Here is a 21777-nt window from a genome sequence, read left to right as displayed (position 1 = left end):
CCCCCCCCTTAAAGGAATACTTAAGTCTAAAAAAAAATGATCTTTACTCACCCGGAGCATCCCTCAGCCCCCTGAAGCTGTATGGTGCCCTCGCAGCCCTGCTCCGATCGTTCCTTTAACGTTGGTGGATGATCAGCCTGGCGTATTGTCTCAGCCAAACACAGACATAGGACATTGTTTACCTACTCACTCTGCCCACAAGGTGTCTATCATGCGCCGCGCCCTCCTCCTTCCTTCATAGCAACCGAACACGTGGCTAACCAACAGGCTAGCGACACATCTGTACAGAACTTGTCTTTGGACAGTTGCCTGAAGAATTAAAGGATACCTGTAACCAGGGGCGTAGCAATAGGGGTTGCAGAGGTTGTGACCGCATCGGGGCCCTTGGGCCAGAGGGACCCCGAAGGGCCCTCCCTCCCTCTTTATTGGTCCTGTGCTGGTAAAAATCACTTCTATACATGCTTTGAATCATTAACAAACTGCTTCCCATCCCCTTCTTGCACCTCTGACACGGTGATGGTCCTTGGCAGGTTTTGGTGCACCATATCAGTTGTTACGTATAGAGTGTTTGGGGGCCCCAGTGTAAAACTTGCATTGGGCTCCCAGCTCCTTAACTACATGCCCAATGCATAAAAGATAGATCTCACCTCTTTTAAAGAATTTGTACAAGTTTATTGGAAAATGACTTTTTAAATTTGAGCACAAAAAATTGACATTGTGTTTGCAGGTGCTTGCCTTCATCATCAGTGGAAAAACAGGTGCCTTAACTGTTATGGCTGTGTAGCAAGCATAAGCGCCTTTAGATGAGCCTTGAGTTGTTACAATCACAGGAACAATCGACATAAGATAAGAAGAGTGAAGGCTCTGGTTCCCTTAGAGATGACCCCTCATTCCATTGCTGGGCCCCCCCAGTTCCAGTTTTTGATTTTATTGTCCAAGAAGTCTTCAGGTCTTCTTGGAAGGCTACGGAACTACTCGCATCTCCAATTACTTCCGAAGATGAGCAGCTGAATACTGCGCATGTGCAAGCACGGACTTACACATGTTCTGTATGGAGCCACTCGTCTTCAGAAGCACTTGGAGGAGACTCAAGCACTACCATAGCCTTCTGTGGTATCCCAAAGATGCTGCTGATGGGACATTTGAACGTGGGCCTGGTCGGTGGAAAGAATGCACAGAGGACCACGAAAGGCTCAAAGCGAGGCAAGTATGTAACTTCCCCCCGGTGGTTACAGATATTCAATAAAGGGAACCCGAGGTGAGAGTGATATGGAGGCTGCCTTATTTATTTCCCTTTAAACAATACTAGTTGCCTGGCAGTCCTGATCCTGTGTCTCTAATACTTTAAGCCATAGACCCTGAACAAGCATATGCAGATCAGGTACTCTGACTCAGGTTTGACTGGATTAGCCATATGCTTGTTCCAGGGTTTTGACAGATCAGCAGGGCTGCCAGGCAACTGGAATTGCTTACAAGGAAAAAAATACAGCAGCTTCTATATCACTCTCACCTCAGGTTCCCTTTAAGTCCTGATACCTGCAGCTGACAGTCCAGCGTACAAAGCTTTAGGTCCAGAGAAGACTCCTTCCAAATCCTCAGTCTCTCAGATTTCAATTATTAATACAGACGGCCTATAAGATGCTAATAACTGAGCTTGTATGCAAATCGTACATTGCTTGGAATCGGACCAATCAAAATTGGCAGGCAGTATATCTGTTTGTCCCCTATCCGAGCTACATGCAATTTGCATTACATTTACCTGCCAGGTAGAATTATTGACCCTCTCGGAACATTAGCTGCGCTCGTAATAAGCACCTACCTTAAGCCTCTTGACTTTGTGCTCCAGTTGTTGGATAGAAACAGATGGCTTTGATTTCTCAGCGCTGTTGAGCTCGGCTTCAGTATTTTCCAGCCACAGAGTGATATTGTCCAAATCAGAGTTTAATTGCTGCCACTGCTGTAGGTTCTGCTTAGCCGTGAGCTCATTGCTTAAGCTCTGAGCATGAATAATCTCCCAGCGCTCAATAACACCTGCGTAGACATCAAAAGGAAAGAACAAGAACTTTTATTGCAAACAAGTATGGCAGTTCTTAGCAGAGAGACCACCATGCATTGCAATCTGCATTGGGGACACAATAGAGCCAGTCATCCACAAACCTAAATGACAGCCCAAAGAGCTACACATTTACATAAGATACTGCATACATTGCAGTATAACTGATGCTCGGATTAGGCTGGGACAATAAAACATCACAGAAAACAAAAGTTGGGAGTAGGTTTGTTTAATTTAAAGCACCAAGAGCCTTTGATAAGTTTTGTGTTATGAGACACTTAACCATCTTAGCGGTATGGACGAGCTCAGCTCGTCCATCACCGCCGATGGCTGCCGCTCAGGCCCTGCTGGGCCGATTTTGTTCAAATAAAAAGCAGCACACGCAGCCGGCACTTTGCCAGCCGCGTGTGCTGCCCGATCGCCGCCGCTCTGCGGCGATCCGCCGCGAGCAGCGGCGAAAGAGGGTCCCCCCAGCCGCCTGAGCCCTGCGCAGCCGGAACAAATAGTTCCGGCCAGCGCTAAGGGCTGGATCGGAGGCGGCTGATGTCAGGACGTCGGCTGACGTCCATGACGTCACTCCGCTCGTCGCCATGGCGACAGGAGAAGCCAAACACGGAAGGCTGCTCATTGCGGCCTTCCGTGTTACTTTTGGCCGCCGGAGGCGATCAGAAGAACGCCTCCGGAGCGCCATCTAGTGGGCTTTCATGCAGCCAACTTTCAGTTGGCTGCATGAAATAGTTTTTTTTTTATTTAAAAAAAAAACCTCCCGCAGCCGCCCTGGCGATCTTAATAGAACGCCAGGGTGGTTAAACACCATCTGCATTTAAAACAGCCACATTTCAAATGAAAAAAAAAAATGCAGAAATTCAATACGGTTACCTTTGTATTTACAGTGTTGTGCTTTACATAATTTGATCAGATACGCTCGTCCACAAACGAACACCTAAATAAAAGGCTTAGCTTGGAACAGTTTGTGGACCAGACATTAAAGCACATCTGAAGTCAAAGGAATGGAGAGGCGGATAGTTATTTCCTTTTAAAGGGATACTGTAGGGGGGTCGGGGGAAAATGAGTTGAACTTACCCGGGGCTTCTAATGGTCCCCCGCAGACATCCTGTGCCTGTGCAGCCACTCACCGATGCTCCGGCCCCTCCTCCGGTTCACTTCTGGAATTTCAGACTTTAAAAACTGAAAACCACTGCGCCTGCGTTACCGTGTCCTCGCTCCCGCTGATGTCACCAGGAGCGTACTGCACAGGCCCAGTATGGTCTGTCCATGAAAAACGTGTACAAGATGTGGTACTTATCGTGCTGGTTGCTGGATGTGGGAGGCACTGTGGGCGCCAGTGGGTGCACGGCCTTACGACCGTTTCACTCGGGGTGGTTCCATCCAAGGCTACAGCTGTTGTTACGAGGGCTCCATGGCAACCGCATTGCGCTCCCCGCATCCGCCCCCTTCCCGCTGAGTGGCTGCTGATATTGATGCCGCCTCTCGCGTGACTTTGGGACGGTGCGCGTTGCCATGGCAGCGCTCCCCCGCTCCAGCTTCGTGCGCATTTAGACTGCGCACACTTACGTGTTACGTGTGGCGCTGTCAACAATATGCGCCGTCTGCTCTGCCCTATCAATTGGCCCCACGTCATAGGGGGACCGGGCGGGTACCTACACGGAAATAGGCTATTTTAATGGCCTCCTCTTCCCAGCACTTGTGCACGTTAGGCCTCTGAAGAAGCAAGGCTCACCCCGAGTGAAACGGTCGTAAGGCCGTGCACCCACTGGCGCCCACAGTGCCTCCCACATCCAGCAACCAGCACGATAAGTACCACATCTTGTACACGTTTTTCATGGACTTTTTTTTATCACTGCTGTACACCTGCTGCTTTCTAATTAAATTACAGTGCCAGACATCATAACTGCTTCTTTCCATGTGTTTGATGCTATGCTCTCATCTTCGTCTTGAGCACGTAGTTTTTGCTGGAGTTTGCCCATATATACAGCTGGTAATTCCGCCATCACAGCCTTTCTGAGTGCCGGCCTACCCTTCTTCAAGTTGTCCCAGTATGGTCTGTGCCTGCGCAGCATGTGGTTCGCGCTTGCGCAGTACTGTCACGTCGGCCGCCATGATGACGGGAGGCGGCCGGCGTGGAGACGACTGACGTCATCTTTCCGGAAGAGGGAGCCCAACACTCGGTCCCGGTGTCGCCTGAAGCCATTTCTGAGCAGGGCCTGGGAGAAGAGCCAGAAGGATGCCGAGGGACCTCCCGACCTACGGTGGGCTGGAGAAAGCCCCCGGTAAGTTCAGATTTTGTTTTTATTCACTGGTCAGAGTCCCTTTAAGAGGATTTTGTGACAAAAACAGAGACTTCAGAGTCTCTTTAAGGCACTTTATTGAGCTGAGGAAGCAGGCAGAGACCCGAGAAATGCATTGTCTTTTTTAATTGTGCTTGAATAAACCTTACCTGATCTAAACAATGATTTTTTTCCAGCACAAACTGGCACAACATGGCTCTGCCCAACCATGCCAGTTTCCTGTCCATGCGCTGTTGTAAGGGGTCAACGACTGGAGTAAAAAATCAAAACGAAAGTGGCACAAATCTTTATTGCCATGATGTTCAGCAGCACGAATCTTATTTTTTTGCATCACAACACATGATGGAATGTTTATTGGTGATTGTATGGGGGGGGGGGGGGGGGGGGGGGAGAGAGAGACACATTTTTTTTTTCTTATTTCTATGGCCTGAGATAAACTTTAAAAAGCTTTGTGTCCTCGCAAACTTATCAGATAAAAATGTTGATACAGTCACCCGTGTAATTAGGCATCCACAGAAGCAGTCATTCCATGCATTTAAAGAACAGAATTGTAACGAAAGGGATATGAAGGCTGCCATATTTATTTCCTTTAAAGCAATACCAGATGCCTGGCAACCCTGCTGGTTTATTTGGTTGCAGCAGTATCTGAACACCACCAGAAACAAGCATGCAGATAATCGTGTCAAATGTGACAATCTGATCTGCTGCATGCTTGTTCAGGGTCTATGGCTGAAAGTATTAGAGGCAGGGGATCAGCAGGACAGCCAGTCAATGTGCATTGTTTAAAAGGAAATAAATATGGCAGCCTCCATATCCCTCTCGTTACAGTTGTCCTTTAATTTAAAGTGAACCTACAGACTAAAAATCTACTCAGCAGCAGTGAAAAGGCTTGGCGTTTAACAGTTTCACAGCATCAGAACTTTGTTTTCCTTACCCAAGCCTCATTTTTAGCTGCAGAAAATTAAACTGCCCGGGCATTTTTCCCCGATGCTGTGCAAAGCATGATGGGATTTCTGTTTTTTTTTTTATTATTTTGAATTTGAGATTTGAAGCCTAAGCGTGCAACTGGGAGGGGTCATCAGGACAGTTGGAACTGTGTCTCATGCTTCGTCACCTCCTTTCAACCAAAAAGATGGCTGCCCCCATGAAATCACACACAATTGCCTGTTCTTTTATGTTGGGAATACACGGTTAGATTTTGACCCATTTAGATGGCTCGATAGATAATTTCCGACATGTCCGGTCTCGCGCCTGATCGTTTCCGCGCTCAAATTTGCATGGGCAACATTGGGGAAAAAAAAAAACGAATAGAAGATAAGAGAATCGGGCGCGAAATCGAGCGGGGAATCGATCGGGCGGGATAATTGAGCCTCAAAAACGTACCATGTATTCCCAGCATTAAACCGGGGTGGGTAAGAGATTATATTACCTATTTTAATTAACATAACTAATGTAACTTAACCACTTGAGGACCACAGTCTTTCTACCCCTTAAGGACCAGGCACTTTTTTTTCCATTCAGACCACTGCAGCTTTCACGGTTTATTGCTCGCTCATACAACCTACCACCTAAATGAATTTTGGCTCCTTTTCTTGTCACTAATAAAGCTTTCTTTTGGTGCTATTTGATTGCTCCTGCGATTTTTACTTTTTATTATATTCAGCAAAAAAGACATGAATTTTGGCAAAAAAATGATTTTTTTAACTTTCTGTGCTGACATTTTTCAAATAAAGTAAAATTTCTGTATACATGCAGCGCGAAAAATGTGGACAAACATGTTTTTGATAAAAAAAACCCCATTCAGTGTATATTTATTGGTTTGGGTAAAAGTTATAGCGTTTACAAACTATGGTGCAAAAAGTGAATTTTCCCATTTTCAAGCATCTATGACTTTTCTGACCCCCTGTCATGTTTCATGAGGGGCTAGAATTCCAGGATAGTATAAATACCCCCCAAATGACCCCATTTTGGAAAGAAGACATCCCAAAGTATTCACTGAGAGGCATAGTGAGTTCATAGAAGATATTATTTTTTGTCACAAGTAAGCGGAAAATGACACTGAGGGAAAAAAAAAAAAAAGGTTTCCATTTCTGCTAACTTGCGACAAAAAAAAATGAAATCTGCCACGGACTCACCATGCCCCTCTCTGAATACCTTGAAGTGTGTACTTTCCAAAATGGGGTCATTTGTGGGGTGTGTTCACTGTCCTGGCATTTTGGGGGGTGCTAAATTGTAAGCACCCCTGTAAAGCCTAAAGGTGCTCATTGGACTTTGGACCCCTTAGCGCAGTTAGGCTGCAAAAAAGTGGCACACGTGGTATCGCCATACTCAGTAGAAGTACTATAATGTGTTTTGGGGTGTATTTTTACAGGGTGGGAGTAATATCTCTGTGAATGACAATGTTTTCATTTTTTTTACACACAATTGTCCATTTACAGAGTTATTTCTCCCACCCAGCATGGGTATGTGTAAAAATACACCACAAAACACATTATACTACTTCTCCTGAGTACGGCGATACCACATGTGTGGCACTTCTTTGCACCCTAACTGCGCTAAAGGGCCCAAAGTCCAATGAGTACCTTTAGGATTTCACAGGTCATTTTGCGACATTTGGTTTCAAGACTACTCCTCATGGTTTAGGGCCCCTAAAATGCCAGGGCAGTATAGGAACCCCACAAATGACCCCATTTTAGAAAGAAGACACCCCAAGGTATTCCGTTAGGAGTATGGTGAGTTCATAGAAGATTTTATTTTTTGTCACAAGTTAGCGGAACATGACACTTTGTGAAAAAAACAATTAAAATCAATTTCCGCTAACTTGTGACAAAAAAATAAAAACTTCTATGAACTCACCATACTCCTAACGGAATACCTTTGGGTGTCTTCTTTCTAAAATGGGGTCATTTGTGGGGTTCCTATACTGCCCTGGCATTTTAGGGGCCCTAAACCATGAGGAGTAGTCTGGAAATCAAATTCCGCAAAATGACCTGTGAAATCCTAAAGGTACTCATTGGACTTTGGGCCCTTTAGCGCAGTTAGGGTGCAAAAAAGTGCCACACATGTGGTATCGCCGTACTCTGGAGAAGTAGTATAATGTGTTTTGGGGTGTATTTTTACACATACCCATGCTGGGTGGGAGAAATAACTCTGTAAATGGACAATTGTGTGTAAATAAATCAAAAGATTGTCATTTACAGAAGTATTTCTCCCACCCAGCATGGGAATGTGTAAAAATACACCCCAAAACACATTATACTACTTCTCCCGAGTACGGCAATACCACATGTGTGGCACTTTTTTGCACCCTAACTGCGCTAAAGGGCCCAAAGTCCAATGAGTACCTTTAGGATTTCACAGGTCATTTTTGTTTCAAGACTACTCCTCACGGTTTAGGGCCCCTAAAATGCCAGGGCAGTATAGGAACCCCACTAATGACCCCATTTTACAAAGAAGACACCCAAAGGTATTCCGTTAGGAGTATGGTGAGTTCATAGAAGATTTTATTTTTTGCCACAAGTTAGCGGAAATTGATTTGAATTGTTTTTCTTCACAAAGTGTCATATTCCGCTAACTTGTGACAAAAAATAAAATCTTCTATGACCTCGCCATACACCTAATGGAATACCTTTGGTTGTCTCCTTTCTAGAATGGAGTCATTTGTGGGGTTCCTATACTGCCCTGGCATTTTAGGGGCCCTGAACCGTGAGGAGTAGTCTTGAAACCAAATGTCGCAAAATGACCTGTGAAATCCTAAAGGTACTCATTGGACTTTGGGCCCCTTAGCGCACTTAGGGTGTAAAAAAGTGCCACACATGTGGTACCGCCGTACTCAGGAGAAGTAGTATAATGTGTTTTGGGGTGTATTTTTACACATACCCATGCTGGGTGGTAGAAATATCTCTGTAAATGGACAATTGTGTGTAAAAAAAATCAAACAATTGTCATGTACAGAGAGATTTCTCCCACCCAGCATGGGTATGTGTAAAAATACACCCCAAAACACATTATACTACTTCTCCTGAGTACAGCGATACCACGTGTGACACTTTTTTTGCAGCCTAGGTGCGCTAAGGGGCCCAACGTCCTATTCACAGGTCATTTTGAGGCATTTGTTTTCTAGACTACTCCTCACGGTTTAGGGCCCCTAAAATGCCAGGGCAGTATAGGAACCCCACAAGTGACCTCATTTTAGAAAGAAGACACCCCAAGGTATTCCATTAGGTGTATGGCGAGGTCATAGAAGATTTTACTTTTAGTCACAAGTTAGTGAAAAATGACACTTTGTGAAAAAAAAACCCAATAAAAATCAATTTCCGCTAACTTTTGACAAAAAATAAAATATTCTATGAACTCATCATACCCCTAACAGAATACCTTGGGGTGTCTTTTTTCTAAAATGGGGTCACTTGTGGGGTTCCTATACCGCCCTGGCATTTTACAGGCCCAAAACCGTGAGTAGTCTGGAAACCAAATGTCTCAAAATGACTGTTCAGGGGTATAAGCATCTGCAAATTTTGATGACAGGTGGTCTATGAGGGGGCGAATTTTGTGGAACCGGTCATAAGCAGGGTGGCCTTTTAGATGACAGGTTGTATTGGGCCTGATCTGATGGATAGGAGTGCTAGGGGGGTGACAGGAGGTGAATGATGGGTGTCTCAGGGGGTGATTAGAGGGGAAAATAGATGCACTCAATGCACTGGGGAGGTGATCGGAAGGGGGTCTGAGGGGGATCTGAGGGTTTGGCCGAGTGATCAGGAGCCCACACGGGGCAAATTAGGGCCTGATCTGATGGGTAGGTGTGCTAGGGGGTGACAGGTAGTGACAGGAGGTGATTGATGGGTGTCTCAAGGTGTGATTAGTGGGGGGAATAGATGCAAGTAATGCAATGGCGAGGTGATCAGGGCTGGGGTCTGAGGGTGTGGGCGGGTGATTGGGTGCCCTAGGGGCAGATGGGGGTCTAATCTGATGGGTAGCAGTGACAGGGGGTGATTGATGGGTAATTAGTGGGTGTTTAGAGGAGAGAACAGATGCAATGCACTTGGGAGGTGATCTGACTGCGGGTCTGCAGGCGATCGGATGGTGTGTGTGGGTGATTAGATTGCCCGCAAGGGGCAGGTTAGGGACTGATTGATGGGTGGCAGTGACAGGGGGTGATTGATGGGTGGCAGTGACAGGGGGTGATTGATGGGTGATAGGTGATTGGCAGGTGATTGACAGGTGATCAGTGGGTTATTACAGGGGAGAACAGATGTAATTAATGCACTGGTGAATTGATAAGGGGGGTCAGAGGGCAATCTGAGCGTGTTGGCGGGTGATTGGGTGCCCGCAAGGGGCAGATTAGGGTCTGATCTGATAGGTAAAAGTGACAGGTGGTGATAGGGGGTGATTGATGGGTAATTAGTGGGTGTTTAGAGGAGAGAATAGATGTAAACAATGGATTTGGGAGGTGATCTGATGTCGGATCTGCGGGCGATCTATTGGTGTGGGTGAGTGATTAGATTGCCCGCAAGGGGCAGGTTAGGGGCTGATTGATAAGTGGCAGTGACAGGGGGTGACAGGGGGTAATTGATGGGTGATAGGTGATTGGCAGGTGATTGACAGGTGATCGGTGGGTTATTACAGGGAAGAACAGATGTAATTAATGCACTGGCGAATTGATAAGGGGGGGGGGGGGGTCTGAGGGCAATCTGAGCGTGTGGGCGGGTGATTGGGTGCCCGCAAGGGGCAGATTAGGGTCTGATCTGATAGGTAACAGTGACAGGTGGTGATAGGGGGTGATTGATGGGTAATTACATCTATTCTCTCCTCTAAACACCCACTAATTACCCATCAATCACCCCCTATCACCACCTGTCACTGTTACCTATCAGATCAGACCCTAATCTGCCCCTTGCGGGCACCCAATCACCCGCCCACACGCTCAGATTGCCCTCAGACCCCCCCCCCCCCCCTTATCAATTCGCCAGTGCATTAATTACATCTGTTCTTCCCTGTAATAACCCACCGATCACCTGTCAATCACCTGCCAATCACCTATCACCCATCAATTACCCCCTGTCACCCCCTGTCACTGCCACTTATCAATCAGCCCCTAACCTGCCCCTTGCGGGCAATCTAATCACTCACCCACACCAATAGATCGCCCGCAGATCCGACATCAGATCACCTCCTAAATCCATTGTTTACATCTATTCTCTCCTCTAAACACCCACTAAACAATGGATTTAGGAGGTGATCTGATGTCGGATCTGCGGGCGATCTATTGGTGTGGGTGAGTGATTAGATTGCCCGCAAGGGGCAGGTTAGGGGCTGATTGATGGGTGGCAGTGACAGGGGGTGATTGATGGGTGATAGGTGATTGACAGGTGATCAGTGGGTTATTACAGGGAAGAACAGATGTAATTAATGCACTGGCGAATTGATAAGGGGGGGTCAGAGGGCAATCTGAGCGTGTTGGCGGGTGATTGGGTGCCCGCAAGGGGCAGATTAGGGTCTGATCTGATAGGTAAAAGTGACAGGTGGTGATAGGGGGTGATTGATGGGTGATTGATGGGTAATTAGTGGGTGTTTAGAGGAGAGAATAGATGTAAACAATGGATTTGGAAGGTGATCTGATATCGGATCTGCGGGCGATCTATTGGTGTGGGTGGGTGATCAGATTGCCCGCAAGGGGCAGGTTAGGGGCCGATTGTTGGGTGGCAGTGACAGGGGGTGATTGATGGGTGATTGACAGGTTATCAGGGGGGATAGATGCATACAGTACACAACGGGGAGGGGGGGGGGTCTGGGGGGGGTCCTGGGGAGAATCTGAGGGGTGGGGGGGTGATCAGGAGGGGGCAGGATAAAAAAAAAATAGCGTTGACAGATAGTGACAGGGAGTGATTGATGGGTTATTAGGGGGGTGATTGGGTGCAAACAGGGGTCTGGGGGGTGGGCAGGGGGGGGGGGGGTCTGAGGGGTGCTGTGGGCGATCAGTGGGCGGGGGGGGCAGATCAGTGTGTTTGGGTGCAGACTAGGGTGGCTGCAGCCTGCCCTGGTGGTCCCTCGGACACTGGGACCACCAGGGCAGGAGGCAGCCTGTATAATACACTTTGTATACATTACAAAGTGTATTATACACTTTGTAGCGGCGATCGCGGGGTTAACATCCCGCCGGCGCTTCCGTATGGCCGGCGGGATGTTACGGCGGGTGGGCGGAGCCAGTTGCCGGGGGAAGCGCGCGTCATCAATGACGCGATCGCTCCCCCGGCATAGGAAAAGGACGCAACGCCCTAAGGCGTATTGCGGTCCTTAAGGCATCCACTTTGCCGCCGCCCATGGGCTGTGGGCGGTCGGCAAGTGGTTAATGACAGTATGTTTGTTTAGGCTGGAGTTCCTCTTTAACTTCACAGCCCTGGATCAGAATGCAGTAACGACCGCTGTCTGTTTGGGAAAAGGCGTGATGAGTTACGCTTCTTACCCCGGCATCTACCATCTGGGTGGGCACTACGAGAGACACGGATGCCTTTTTATTCATTTATTCTGACAAAAAAAATTTGTTTTCTACAAAAAGTTATGTCAAGAAAGCCTAGATCAGACTATAAAGTACTAAAATGCAGAACAAAACCATAGTAAGTGTGAAATATAACATTACGGTAATTATAATATTTAATTTACTATGGATGCATCATACAACTTGTTAAGGACAATCAAGGTGACATGTGACATAATGAGATAGATGTGTATGTATAATACCAAGCACACAAATAACTAGGCTGTGTTCCTTTTTTTCTTTCTCTGCCTGAAAGAGTTAAACATCAGGTATGCAAGGGACAGTTTATATCTGGGTTGGGACCAGGTCGGACTGGGTTAGAGTATAGCCTAACCCTCACTGATAATTACAGCCATAAAATACTTTCCTGTCAGTAAATGGCTTCCTGGAGCAGGAAAGAGATAAAAAGGGTCACTATTTCATAGATTTGAGCTCAGGCATACTTTACTTCAATGAATGTGTTATTGAGCAGAGACAATGAAACAGTAAAAACTTAAAAACTTGATTTAAATATAAAACTGTGGGATATCTTAAAAAAAAGTCATTTTTAGGACAAGGAGGATAGATACAATTGTTTTTCTCATCAGTTTATTTTCGCCTCCTGAGCGGTATGGACGAGCTCAGCTCGTCCATCACCGCCGGAGGCTGCCGCTCAGGCCCTGCTGGGCCGATTTTCTTCAAATAAAAAGCAGCACACGCAGCCGGCACTTTGCCAGCCGCGTGTGCTGCCTGATCGCCGCCGCTCTGCGGCGATCCGCCGCGAGCAGCGGCGAAAGAGGGTCCCCCCAGCCGCCTGAGCCCAGCGTAGCCGGAACAAAAAGTTCCGGCAAGCGCTAAGGGCTGGATCGGAGGCGGCTGACGTCAGCTGACGTCTATGACGTCACTCCGCTCGTCGCTATGGCGACGATCTAAGCAAAACAAGGAAGGCCGCTCATTGCGGCCTTCCTTGTTTATTCTGGGCGCCGGAGGCGATCGGAAGAACGCCTCCGGAGCGCCCTCTAGTGGGCTTTCATGCAGCCAACTTTCAGTTGGCTGCATGAAATAGTTTTTTTTTTATTAAAAAAAAACCCTCCCGCAGCCTCCCTGGCGATCTCAATAGAACGCCGGGGAGGTTAAGCAAAGCGGTCAGGTCATGTTGATAAGTTTGTTACGTAATGTTAGACGGGTGGTTGGGGATGCTTAAAAATAAGACTTTCACGGGAGTTTTCTATATACAAATAAATATTAGAATAGCTCAACAAATGAATACTAAATTGGTCTGGAGTGTAGAAAGCTACATTGAAAGCGAAGTTACAGACTTATTTATCTCAAACCTTGAGAAAAGGTGCTAATTTAAAGAGGAACTCCAGTGAAAATAATGTAATAAAAAAAAAAGTGCTTCATTTTTACAATAATTATGTACAAACGATTTAGTCAGTGTTTGGCCATTGTAAAATCTTTCCTCTCCCCGATTTACATTCTGACATTTATTACATGGTGACATTGTTACTGTGGGCAGGTTATGTAGCTGCTGCTAGCTGTTTTGGCTGTTAGAGACAGCTGTAAACAGCTATTTCCTGTCTGTGAACCTTGTTACATTGCAACAAACTGCCAAAAGTACCGCGGTACTCAGGGCTTCTTGTGGGAGGGATTTCAACACAAAATCAGTCATACAGCGCCCTCGGATGGTCTGTTTGTGAAAAGCAATATATTTCTCATGTAAAAGGGGGTATCAGCTACTGATTGGGATAAAGTTCAATTCTTGGTTGGAGTTTCTCTATAAAGTGGGATGTAACTCCTTATAAACTGAAAAAATGTCTAGTGGTTTTACTCCATTCATCAGGGCTCCTCGTCCCTGTGTCTTCTCTTCGTCATGTGACAAAAGCTGGAGTCCAAACACTAGAGGTCCAGTGTGTATGCGGCAAGACCTCTAGTGTTTGCACTTCAGCTTTTGTCACAAGACAAGGAAAAAAGACACAGAGTGGAGTAGCAAGGGCGTAACTAGACTTAATAGGGCCCCCTGCAGAAATTATAACATAGGGCCCCCCTTTATCCCCAAACCCCATGCGGGTCACGTGATCAGGAGCATGTGAATGGTAACAGACAGTGTTCTGTTGTGAAGCAGCCTCTGGAGGCAGGAAAGAAAAATTACACACGCCCTTGCACATGGTTTTAGTGAATGAATGGGGAGGTTTCTTTGCTAATTGGCTGCACTTGCAGTTGGGGAGAGAGAGGTGGAGGGGCCCTTAAAGCCTCTGAGCCTGTTGCAGGGGTGATTGCTACGCCCATTAGGAGGAGCCTAGTGTGTGGGCAGCCAACAGATTCGATCAGAGCGGGATCTACCTGATGGTCGATCTGGTGGCAATCTATAGGTGTATGGCCACATTACATTTGACTACTATAATAAACTGATGCAGATAACAAGTACCACCATATTACTGTACCTGAATGTGTTTCTGGGCTGTATAGGCCTTGAAGCCCCTTGTCCTCAGGCTGTTCATTAGCAGCACTTGATGTCCTCTCATCTTTCTCTCTGGAGGGACTAGAGATGAACATCTGCCCTTGCTATAAATACAGATTGTCATACATCAATATTTGCACTGTACAACGTTCCCACCTACAGTATCAGTAGTTAAGCAATATGGCACTTACTGAAGTCCTTTCTAAGGAGTCCTTGCTTCCTGCAGACATCAGCCCCATCACAAGCTCACTGTGATTATACTCTGGCTTGATGGCTGCCATACGCTTGTCTGGAGAGTGCCAAGATGAAGTCTCCAAGTTCGACTGGCCTGTAAAGAGACAATGCCGTTAGCATGGAGGATTCTGGGAATTGGTGCCGCTGAGCAAAGCTTATCGTTCCTCTTACAGGCACCAGCATCTCAAAGACTTACCAGCAGCAGCATGGGCGGGAAAGGCATGGATACGGCAAGTGAAGAGCACCAGAATCAAGGTTATGTGATGTTTTAAAAGAGAGTCAAGCTGATGTGACTGGTTAGATCGGTAGTGCGGATAATGAATGGCTAAGCAAGATAAAAATGTTTCCAAATGCCCATGCAAACCACATACAAAAATAAAGCAATTTAAGTGTAACTCCACCTTTCTGGTAAAATGTATAAGATAAGAGAGTGTGAAACAGTAAACTCTAAATAGTATTAATCATCTGTTTTGTTCCATTAGACCTACATAAGCTCTTTATGAGCACAGTATTCCCTGTATAGAGCAGGGCTGTGGAGTCGGAGCAATTTAGGTACCTGGAGTCAGAGTCGGTGGATTCAAAAACTGAGAATTATTTTTGTACCCACTCCGTAGCCCTGCAAGGATGTAGAGTCAATTTGGGGTACCTGGAGTTGGAGGTTTCATAAACTAAGGAGTCGTAGTTGGTGTTGGATGATTTTTGTACTGACTCCACAGTCCTGGTTTAGAGTACACACCTTATTAACTGCCATGGGGGACTCTGCCGGCAGCCATGCAGTTTATTGTGGCCGTTTGGTAAACTTGTGTGCCAGAATATGGTTTTGAAGCCACAGATTTGCTTTTCAAAATGCGTCCATGGGAACTGAATCATAAGAGCTAAAAGAGTTAATAGCAGGATCTGTGAACAGAGCTGCTGATTTGCTCTGCATCAGCAGGTTTATGCTGAAAGAGGGAGGGGCATGGACTGCACTTCTCTGCGAAGATGGTGGCCTACAGCTTTGGAAGTGGTGGAAAAAAGGGCTTTTGACTCGGTACTTGAAACGTGATTTTAGGGACGTCAGCTGACTTATACAGAGATAAAATCAAACATCTCAACTGTGCCAAAGAACGAGGAAAACAATTGTGCTACTCGCTAAAACCACGGAGTCTAACCCAGGTAAAAAGGAACAAAACATGCATAGGCAGACCTATAATGGAAATAAAAACCTTCTAAAGATCTTTCTGTATCAACAACTCAAAAAGCTGAAAGTTTTGCATTATTTTTTTTTTTTTATTCTTTATGCTCATGTGTCTAATCGCTAGTTGTAATTTGATCTCCCAGACACAAATAAGGGGGAATTACACAGGCTAAACTCTCTAAATACATACAGTGCATTTCTGTTACGTTTTCCTTGTGTCCTGTGCAAGCGTTCAGGTCCACTTTAATGGAGAAGGTACCTTTATAGACAGACATTACACTGCTTATACAAAGCCACTAGGGGCGTAACAACAGCCCATGAGGACCCCCTGGAATCTGATCCCCCCCCCCCCCCTCCTCCTTGTCCAGACACGCATACAGAATACCACTGGGACCAGAGTAATTTTTACCTACTCCAGTGCTGCTGATCTCCCCTATACATCACCACCGCATACTCTCAGCTGTCATTTGCCAGCTCCTGATCATGTGACTCGCATTAAGTCATGTGATCAGGAGCCAGTGAATGGAAGCAGAAAGTGTGCTGCTGTGATGCATAGAGGAGACCCAGAGCGCTGGGCAGGTAAACATTACTCCACTACCTGTGCTACGCTGCATGTGGGTAAGGAGAGGGAGGAGTGGGCCCCGACAGCCCCTGGGCCCCCCAGCAGTTGCAGTGGTCGCAGGGGCTATTGTTACGCCCCTGCAAGTCACTCATTGTCCAGTCCAGCCTCTCAACATCCCTTTTCCCCTTGCTTTGGCAATACATGTATGAATCCTGGTCATGCCAATAAAGCTATCTTTGATTTGATACTGCTAAAGATCATACCAGTGCCAACGCTAGTCACATGACCTCAGCATGGGCTTGACCGAGAAATATTTTTACTTTATTTGTGTAATCTCAGGACTTATAGCCATTATAACAATAACCCTGTCCTGATAAAATATAGGTCTGCTCTAACAAATACTTTTTACAACATTTAGTATTTCTCATTTGGGACTTTGGTTACCAAGTGATAAGTTAGGGTGCAGAAAGGTGGAGTTACTTTTCACATCCTTGTGATTTCATTTCAAACAAGTGAAGTAAAAAAAACAAAAAAAACTTTAATAATGCAGAATGGCTGAATCAACAAGACAAAAATACACAGTGTTATAAAAAACATTGTGTATAGTCATTGATGTGCAACAAGTACAAATCTCTTAGCAAGGCAGAGGCAAAAAGAGGAAAAATAAAAATTTACAAAATAAACTGATTCCACTGGTACACGATCCATAGATCCCAAGAACATGGCCATACATCCCAGATGCTGCTCAATGTTCTGTTGGCCATAACAGACTTGTTTGGGTCACCGTGGACTCCCTGGGATGTGGTTTGGGAAGTATGATGCTCACACAAAAGCAAAAAAAAAGAGGTAACTGCGCGAATGATGGGGGAATGAGGGAGGAGTAAGCGTGCATCACAGCAATGGTGCCAGATTGAGACACATGCATTGGGCACGGGCCTACCAGAAGACGCTTGGACAGTTTTGGATGTCATTATGACATAGGCCTCAGGATTTTCAGGAATTTCTACATCTGAAAGAAAACAATGTAATTTTTTTTCCCTCATAGGAAAACACATCAGGCAAAACTGGAAAAAGTAATCATGTTTACAAAAACAACAATTATAAGAGAACATGACTTTCATGACAATTCTGAGGTAACAGTCTTGAGAAAAGATTTCAAAAAGTTTGAGGAAAATTACTACAAGCCAGGCCACATCCTATAGCGGATTCAAATAAGGTGTTAGTCGACCGCACATGAAGTACAGTGTTGACATCACTATGGCAATGTGTATAGACCTGGATCCTGGGAAAAGCGCACAGATGTGGGAACGTCCTGAGTTGCACCAGGAAGAAATTCTAGTAGAGCATGGTCTAGGTCTATGACTAGGATGAACATTGTATTTCACTAGAGGGGTTATTGGGTAAAAGTACAGATTGAACCCCCGCTGCTTCTCTAGGGCACCAGTCCAGTGATAATACCAATATTTTACTACAGACTTCCTGACCCCTATTCTCCCACCAGTGCCTAACACTAATTTCCTTTCCTAATGCTTAACCTTTCCTGCCTCCCCCCACTAGTGCATAAACTCTAACTCCCCCCCCCCCCCCAAATGACTTTCAGGAAGCCCCATCGCCCAAATGACTGAATATAAAGGAGCCAATCACTTATTAGAAGCTGATTGGCAATAAGGTTTACGTTATCTATCCTAATAAGACGATTGGCACCTAATAGTCGATTGTCTGTTTACTACTGGGTGTGCTGTGCACCAAATCACTGACTAAGCGCCCGTTAGCCCAACCAGCCTGATCCAATTGGGGGAGGTAATGTAGACTACCTTTTTTGAATCCACCATGCAGGGCCTGGTATTTTTGGCCAGGAATGGAATATTTAAGGCCTGGTTTCCACTTGTGCGTTGTGTGTCAGATTTTTCTCTCAGAAAATTTGCATTGGTTTTGCAACTAATGGTAGTGAATGGGGCTGTTTCCATGCAATGCAAATTTTCGTAGGTGTTCGTACGCGTGAAAAAAATCTGAGGTCCTGCATAATTTTTTCAGACATCGCGTACGATTCACTTACAATGCTTTGTATATAGGCAATGTGAATTTTCGCGTTATTAGCCCGAAAATTGGCATTAGATCCGTGGTTACAGGAAGTTGTCAGCAGTCATGACTAAGCTGTTACTAGGCAGATTATATTATATTTCTATATATATTTTTTTAATAGTGGTCATGTAACGTGAGCAGCCAAACAACCAAGGACAGTGCAGGAGGGAGCCTGGCTGTCAGCAGACACACAACGATCTCACAGAGACCCAACATTAAGGTATTTGTCTAATAATAATAAAAAACCCGGAGGCTAGATTCACAGTGGGATGTTGCATTATGATGCCACGTTAAAGTCGCACAGCAAGCTTACAACGCAACGCGCCCAAAAAGTGGCAACGCAGCGTTACCGTCACATACAGCAGATACAGTAAAAAATACAGGCAATGAAAAGTATGCTTCCAAGTCGTTACTGAGCATGTGCAAACAGTCCAACGCAGCTAATAACGTGTATAACGCACTGCATGCAGTACTTTTACTTAACGTGCAACGTTAGACACCAATGCAACGTGTGCACTGTGAACAGGGCATTGATTTTTCATTGCAGTGAGTTATTCTGCGTTAAATGCTGTTTTAACGCGTGACTTTAACGTCCCACTGTGAACTTACCCTTATAGAATATAAGGAAAACATAAATGGTTACAGTATTCCAACAGCCAGGCTTTAATTGTAAGGTTTTTGTGATTGATTATATAACACGTGAGTAATCACACCAGATGTATGTAGACTGCTCCTGAAGCTATGGCTGGGTAGCACCAAATATAATCAAATGTCCAAGATATGACTGCATTCCATGGAGTTATCAACAAATCAAATGTAATTTGTCAGGTTTCTAATGAAACACATTGGGAAGATACACATTGGGACGATTCCTTCCTTCCCCAGACAGTACTAGAAAGACCTCCAATGGAAGTGGACATTTCATGCTGTCTGCTGTGTGTGGAACTTGTGTCCCAGTTGGAATCCCCAATTCCTGTTCTGGTGACAACTGAAAGTTTTTGAAAGTCAAATTTACAGTGTGAGAAGGCGCCAACTGTCACACACACAGAAGTGAGTGAAACGCTTCTCAATGGAAGAGCAAACAGTAGTAAAAACCTAACAAAAGTTCTGAGCTTTGCCTACTTTATCCACAGCTGTAAAAAAAAAAAAAAACGTATTGGCTTAATTCTTTTTTTGAAGAATAAGCGAGATGGACTTACCTGCCAAAGGATTGTAATAGGCGCCCTCCTCTTCATTCTCGTGCATGGAAGATCCACCAACGTCAACGGTTGGGTCCCACTCCAGAGGGATAGAATCTACACTGACTGGTGTCTCCCGGCCTGACCGCTCGTGTGGTGGAGGCGGGGGCATCAAGAAGGACTGGTGGGAGGCTTCTACTTCAGGTAAGGCGGAATGCCAGGAGGAATTCTGCATCTCTCGAGAATCTTCACCATCTGTATCATTTTCCGAAGCTTCTCTTTCTTCATCAAAGCTCTTTATAGAGAAATGAAAAAAAATAAGAGTGCCCAAGTTTAGTTTCATCTTTTAAAAAGAACACTAGGTGTGAGACCTATGGAAGCTGCCATATTTATTTCCTTATAAACTATACCAGTTGCCTGAGAGTCCTACTGATTTTCTGGTCAGTAGGGTCTAAATCACACACCTGAAACAAGCATGCAGCTAACCTTGTTAGGGTCTATGGCTTAAAGGAAACCAGAGATTAAATACATCTCAGGTATTATACTTACCTAGGTCTTCCTCCAGTCCCCATGAGGCCATTAGCTCTGGGAGCGTTCTGCGACTAACAATTTCCAATTGGACATACAACACAAGCACATATGCTAAGTGCAGACTGCTATTTATTTCCTCCTATGTTTAAAGCAAACAAGTAGATAAAACGAGACCTTACATATGGGGCCCAAGCAATGGCTACCCTGGAATCACAAGTACGCCTGTGTAAGAACCCAGAAGGTGGAGATAGATAAAGGTGCAGCCTGTTTCCTTCCTATGTAAGTTCTCGTTTTATCTACTTCTTTGCATTTAACCGAGGAAAAAAAACAGTGGTCTTCACTTAGCATATGTGTTGGTGTTTCATGTCCAATTGGAAACGGTTACTGTCTGGCTTATGCCTGGGATCTGGAGGTTACAACAAGACCTTTATCTTGGAACTTGCAGAGAGTGACCTTTGACTGATTCCATATTGCGATAAGTTACAACATTATAATGTGGGTTGTTTCTGTCTGCTAAGCCTTTATCGTCATGGTCGGTGATGGTGTGACACACCTTGTATGTGTAAATATTCTGCACAATGCAATGCTATGTGATGCTGGTCTGCAACATTTGAATTCTCTAGACCCTTGCTGACTGTTATTGAATGTGCATTATTTAATATCCCTCCATATCCCTCTCATCTCGGGTTTAAAGTGAGTCTGAAGTAAGAGTTATATGGAGGCTGCCATATTTATTTCCTTTTAAAGAAGACCTAAACTGAAAATTAAAAGTCAAAATAAACATACACAAGTCATACTTACCTCCTGTGTAGTCTACTCCTCAATCTATTTTTCCTCTCCTGCGTCCTGTTTGTCCCCTGTGATCAATTGAATTCTCCGTCCACCATTTTGAAAATGGCCATTACCCCATAACAGCTTTCTGGTCAGCACACTATCAAACTGTAACATCGCCCACTTGAGCCATAGGGAAACATGGACACATCAGTTCTCCTCTCAGCTGTAACTGACAACAACTGACATAACTGACAGCAACTGATATATTTCAGTTCTGACAAAATGTTGTCAGAACTGGAAGGGATTAATGTCAGAAGAAAATGGTGAGCTTCTGAGAGGAACTGATGGCAAGGTAACTATGTAATGTTCATTTGAAGTTACCTCATGTGTTTATTTTAAATAATTTTACTCAGTACAGGTTCTCTTTAAGCAATACCAGCTGCCTGGCTGTCCTCCTGACCCTCTGTTTTTAATACTTTTAGCTATTGACCCTGAACAAGCATGCAGCAAATCAGGCGTTTGACATTATTGTCAGATCTGACAAGATTAGCTGCGTTCTTGTTCCAGGTGTGTGATTCAGATACTACTGCAGCCAAATAGACCAGCAGGGCTGCAAGGCAACTGATATTGTTTAAAAGGAAACAAATATGTCAGCCTCCATATACCTCTCACTGCAGGTTCCCTTTAAGGTATCAACAGAACAAAACAGATTATTATTATTATTTAGTAATAATATGCCTTGTCACTTAACTGTTCCTCAGAAGGACTCACAATCTAAGTAACCAGAGTCATGTGTCTATGTATGTATCATGTAGTGTATGCATCGTAGTCTAGAGCCAATTTTAGGGGAAGCCACGCAGACATGGGGAGAATATACAAAATCCTTGCAGATGTTGACCTGGC

The 21777-nt window shown here is 45.2% G+C and overlaps 1 protein-coding gene across 7 annotated transcripts in view; it reads right to left on the bottom strand.

The window, feature by feature from the left end:
* The window catches only part of SYNE2 (spectrin repeat containing nuclear envelope protein 2), a 573116-nt gene that overhangs the window by 27385 nt on the left and 523954 nt on the right, over positions 1-21777 (bottom strand). For 6 of the 7 annotated variants that reach the window (XM_068254236.1, XM_068254238.1, XM_068254240.1 and 3 more), the window contains 5 exons: positions 19591-19864; positions 17250-17318; positions 14528-14664; positions 14320-14440; positions 1820-2031 (listed from right to left, as the gene is read on the bottom strand). In XM_068254236.1, coding sequence (XP_068110337.1) covers positions 1820-2031; positions 14320-14440; positions 14528-14664; positions 17250-17318; positions 19591-19864 — 813 coding nt within the window. The remainder of the gene's footprint in view (positions 1-1819; positions 2032-14319; positions 14441-14527; positions 14665-17249; positions 17319-19590; positions 19865-21777) is intronic. The other variant, XM_068254237.1, reaches the window with a different exon arrangement.

Source organism: Hyperolius riggenbachi, chromosome 9, assembly GCF_040937935.1.
Source record: "Hyperolius riggenbachi isolate aHypRig1 chromosome 9, aHypRig1.pri, whole genome shotgun sequence".
Classification (NCBI taxonomy): Eukaryota; Metazoa; Chordata; class Amphibia; order Anura; family Hyperoliidae; genus Hyperolius; species Hyperolius riggenbachi.
The sequence above is the reverse complement of the archived record's forward strand: the minus strand, read 5'-3'. Positions and strand labels throughout refer to the sequence as shown.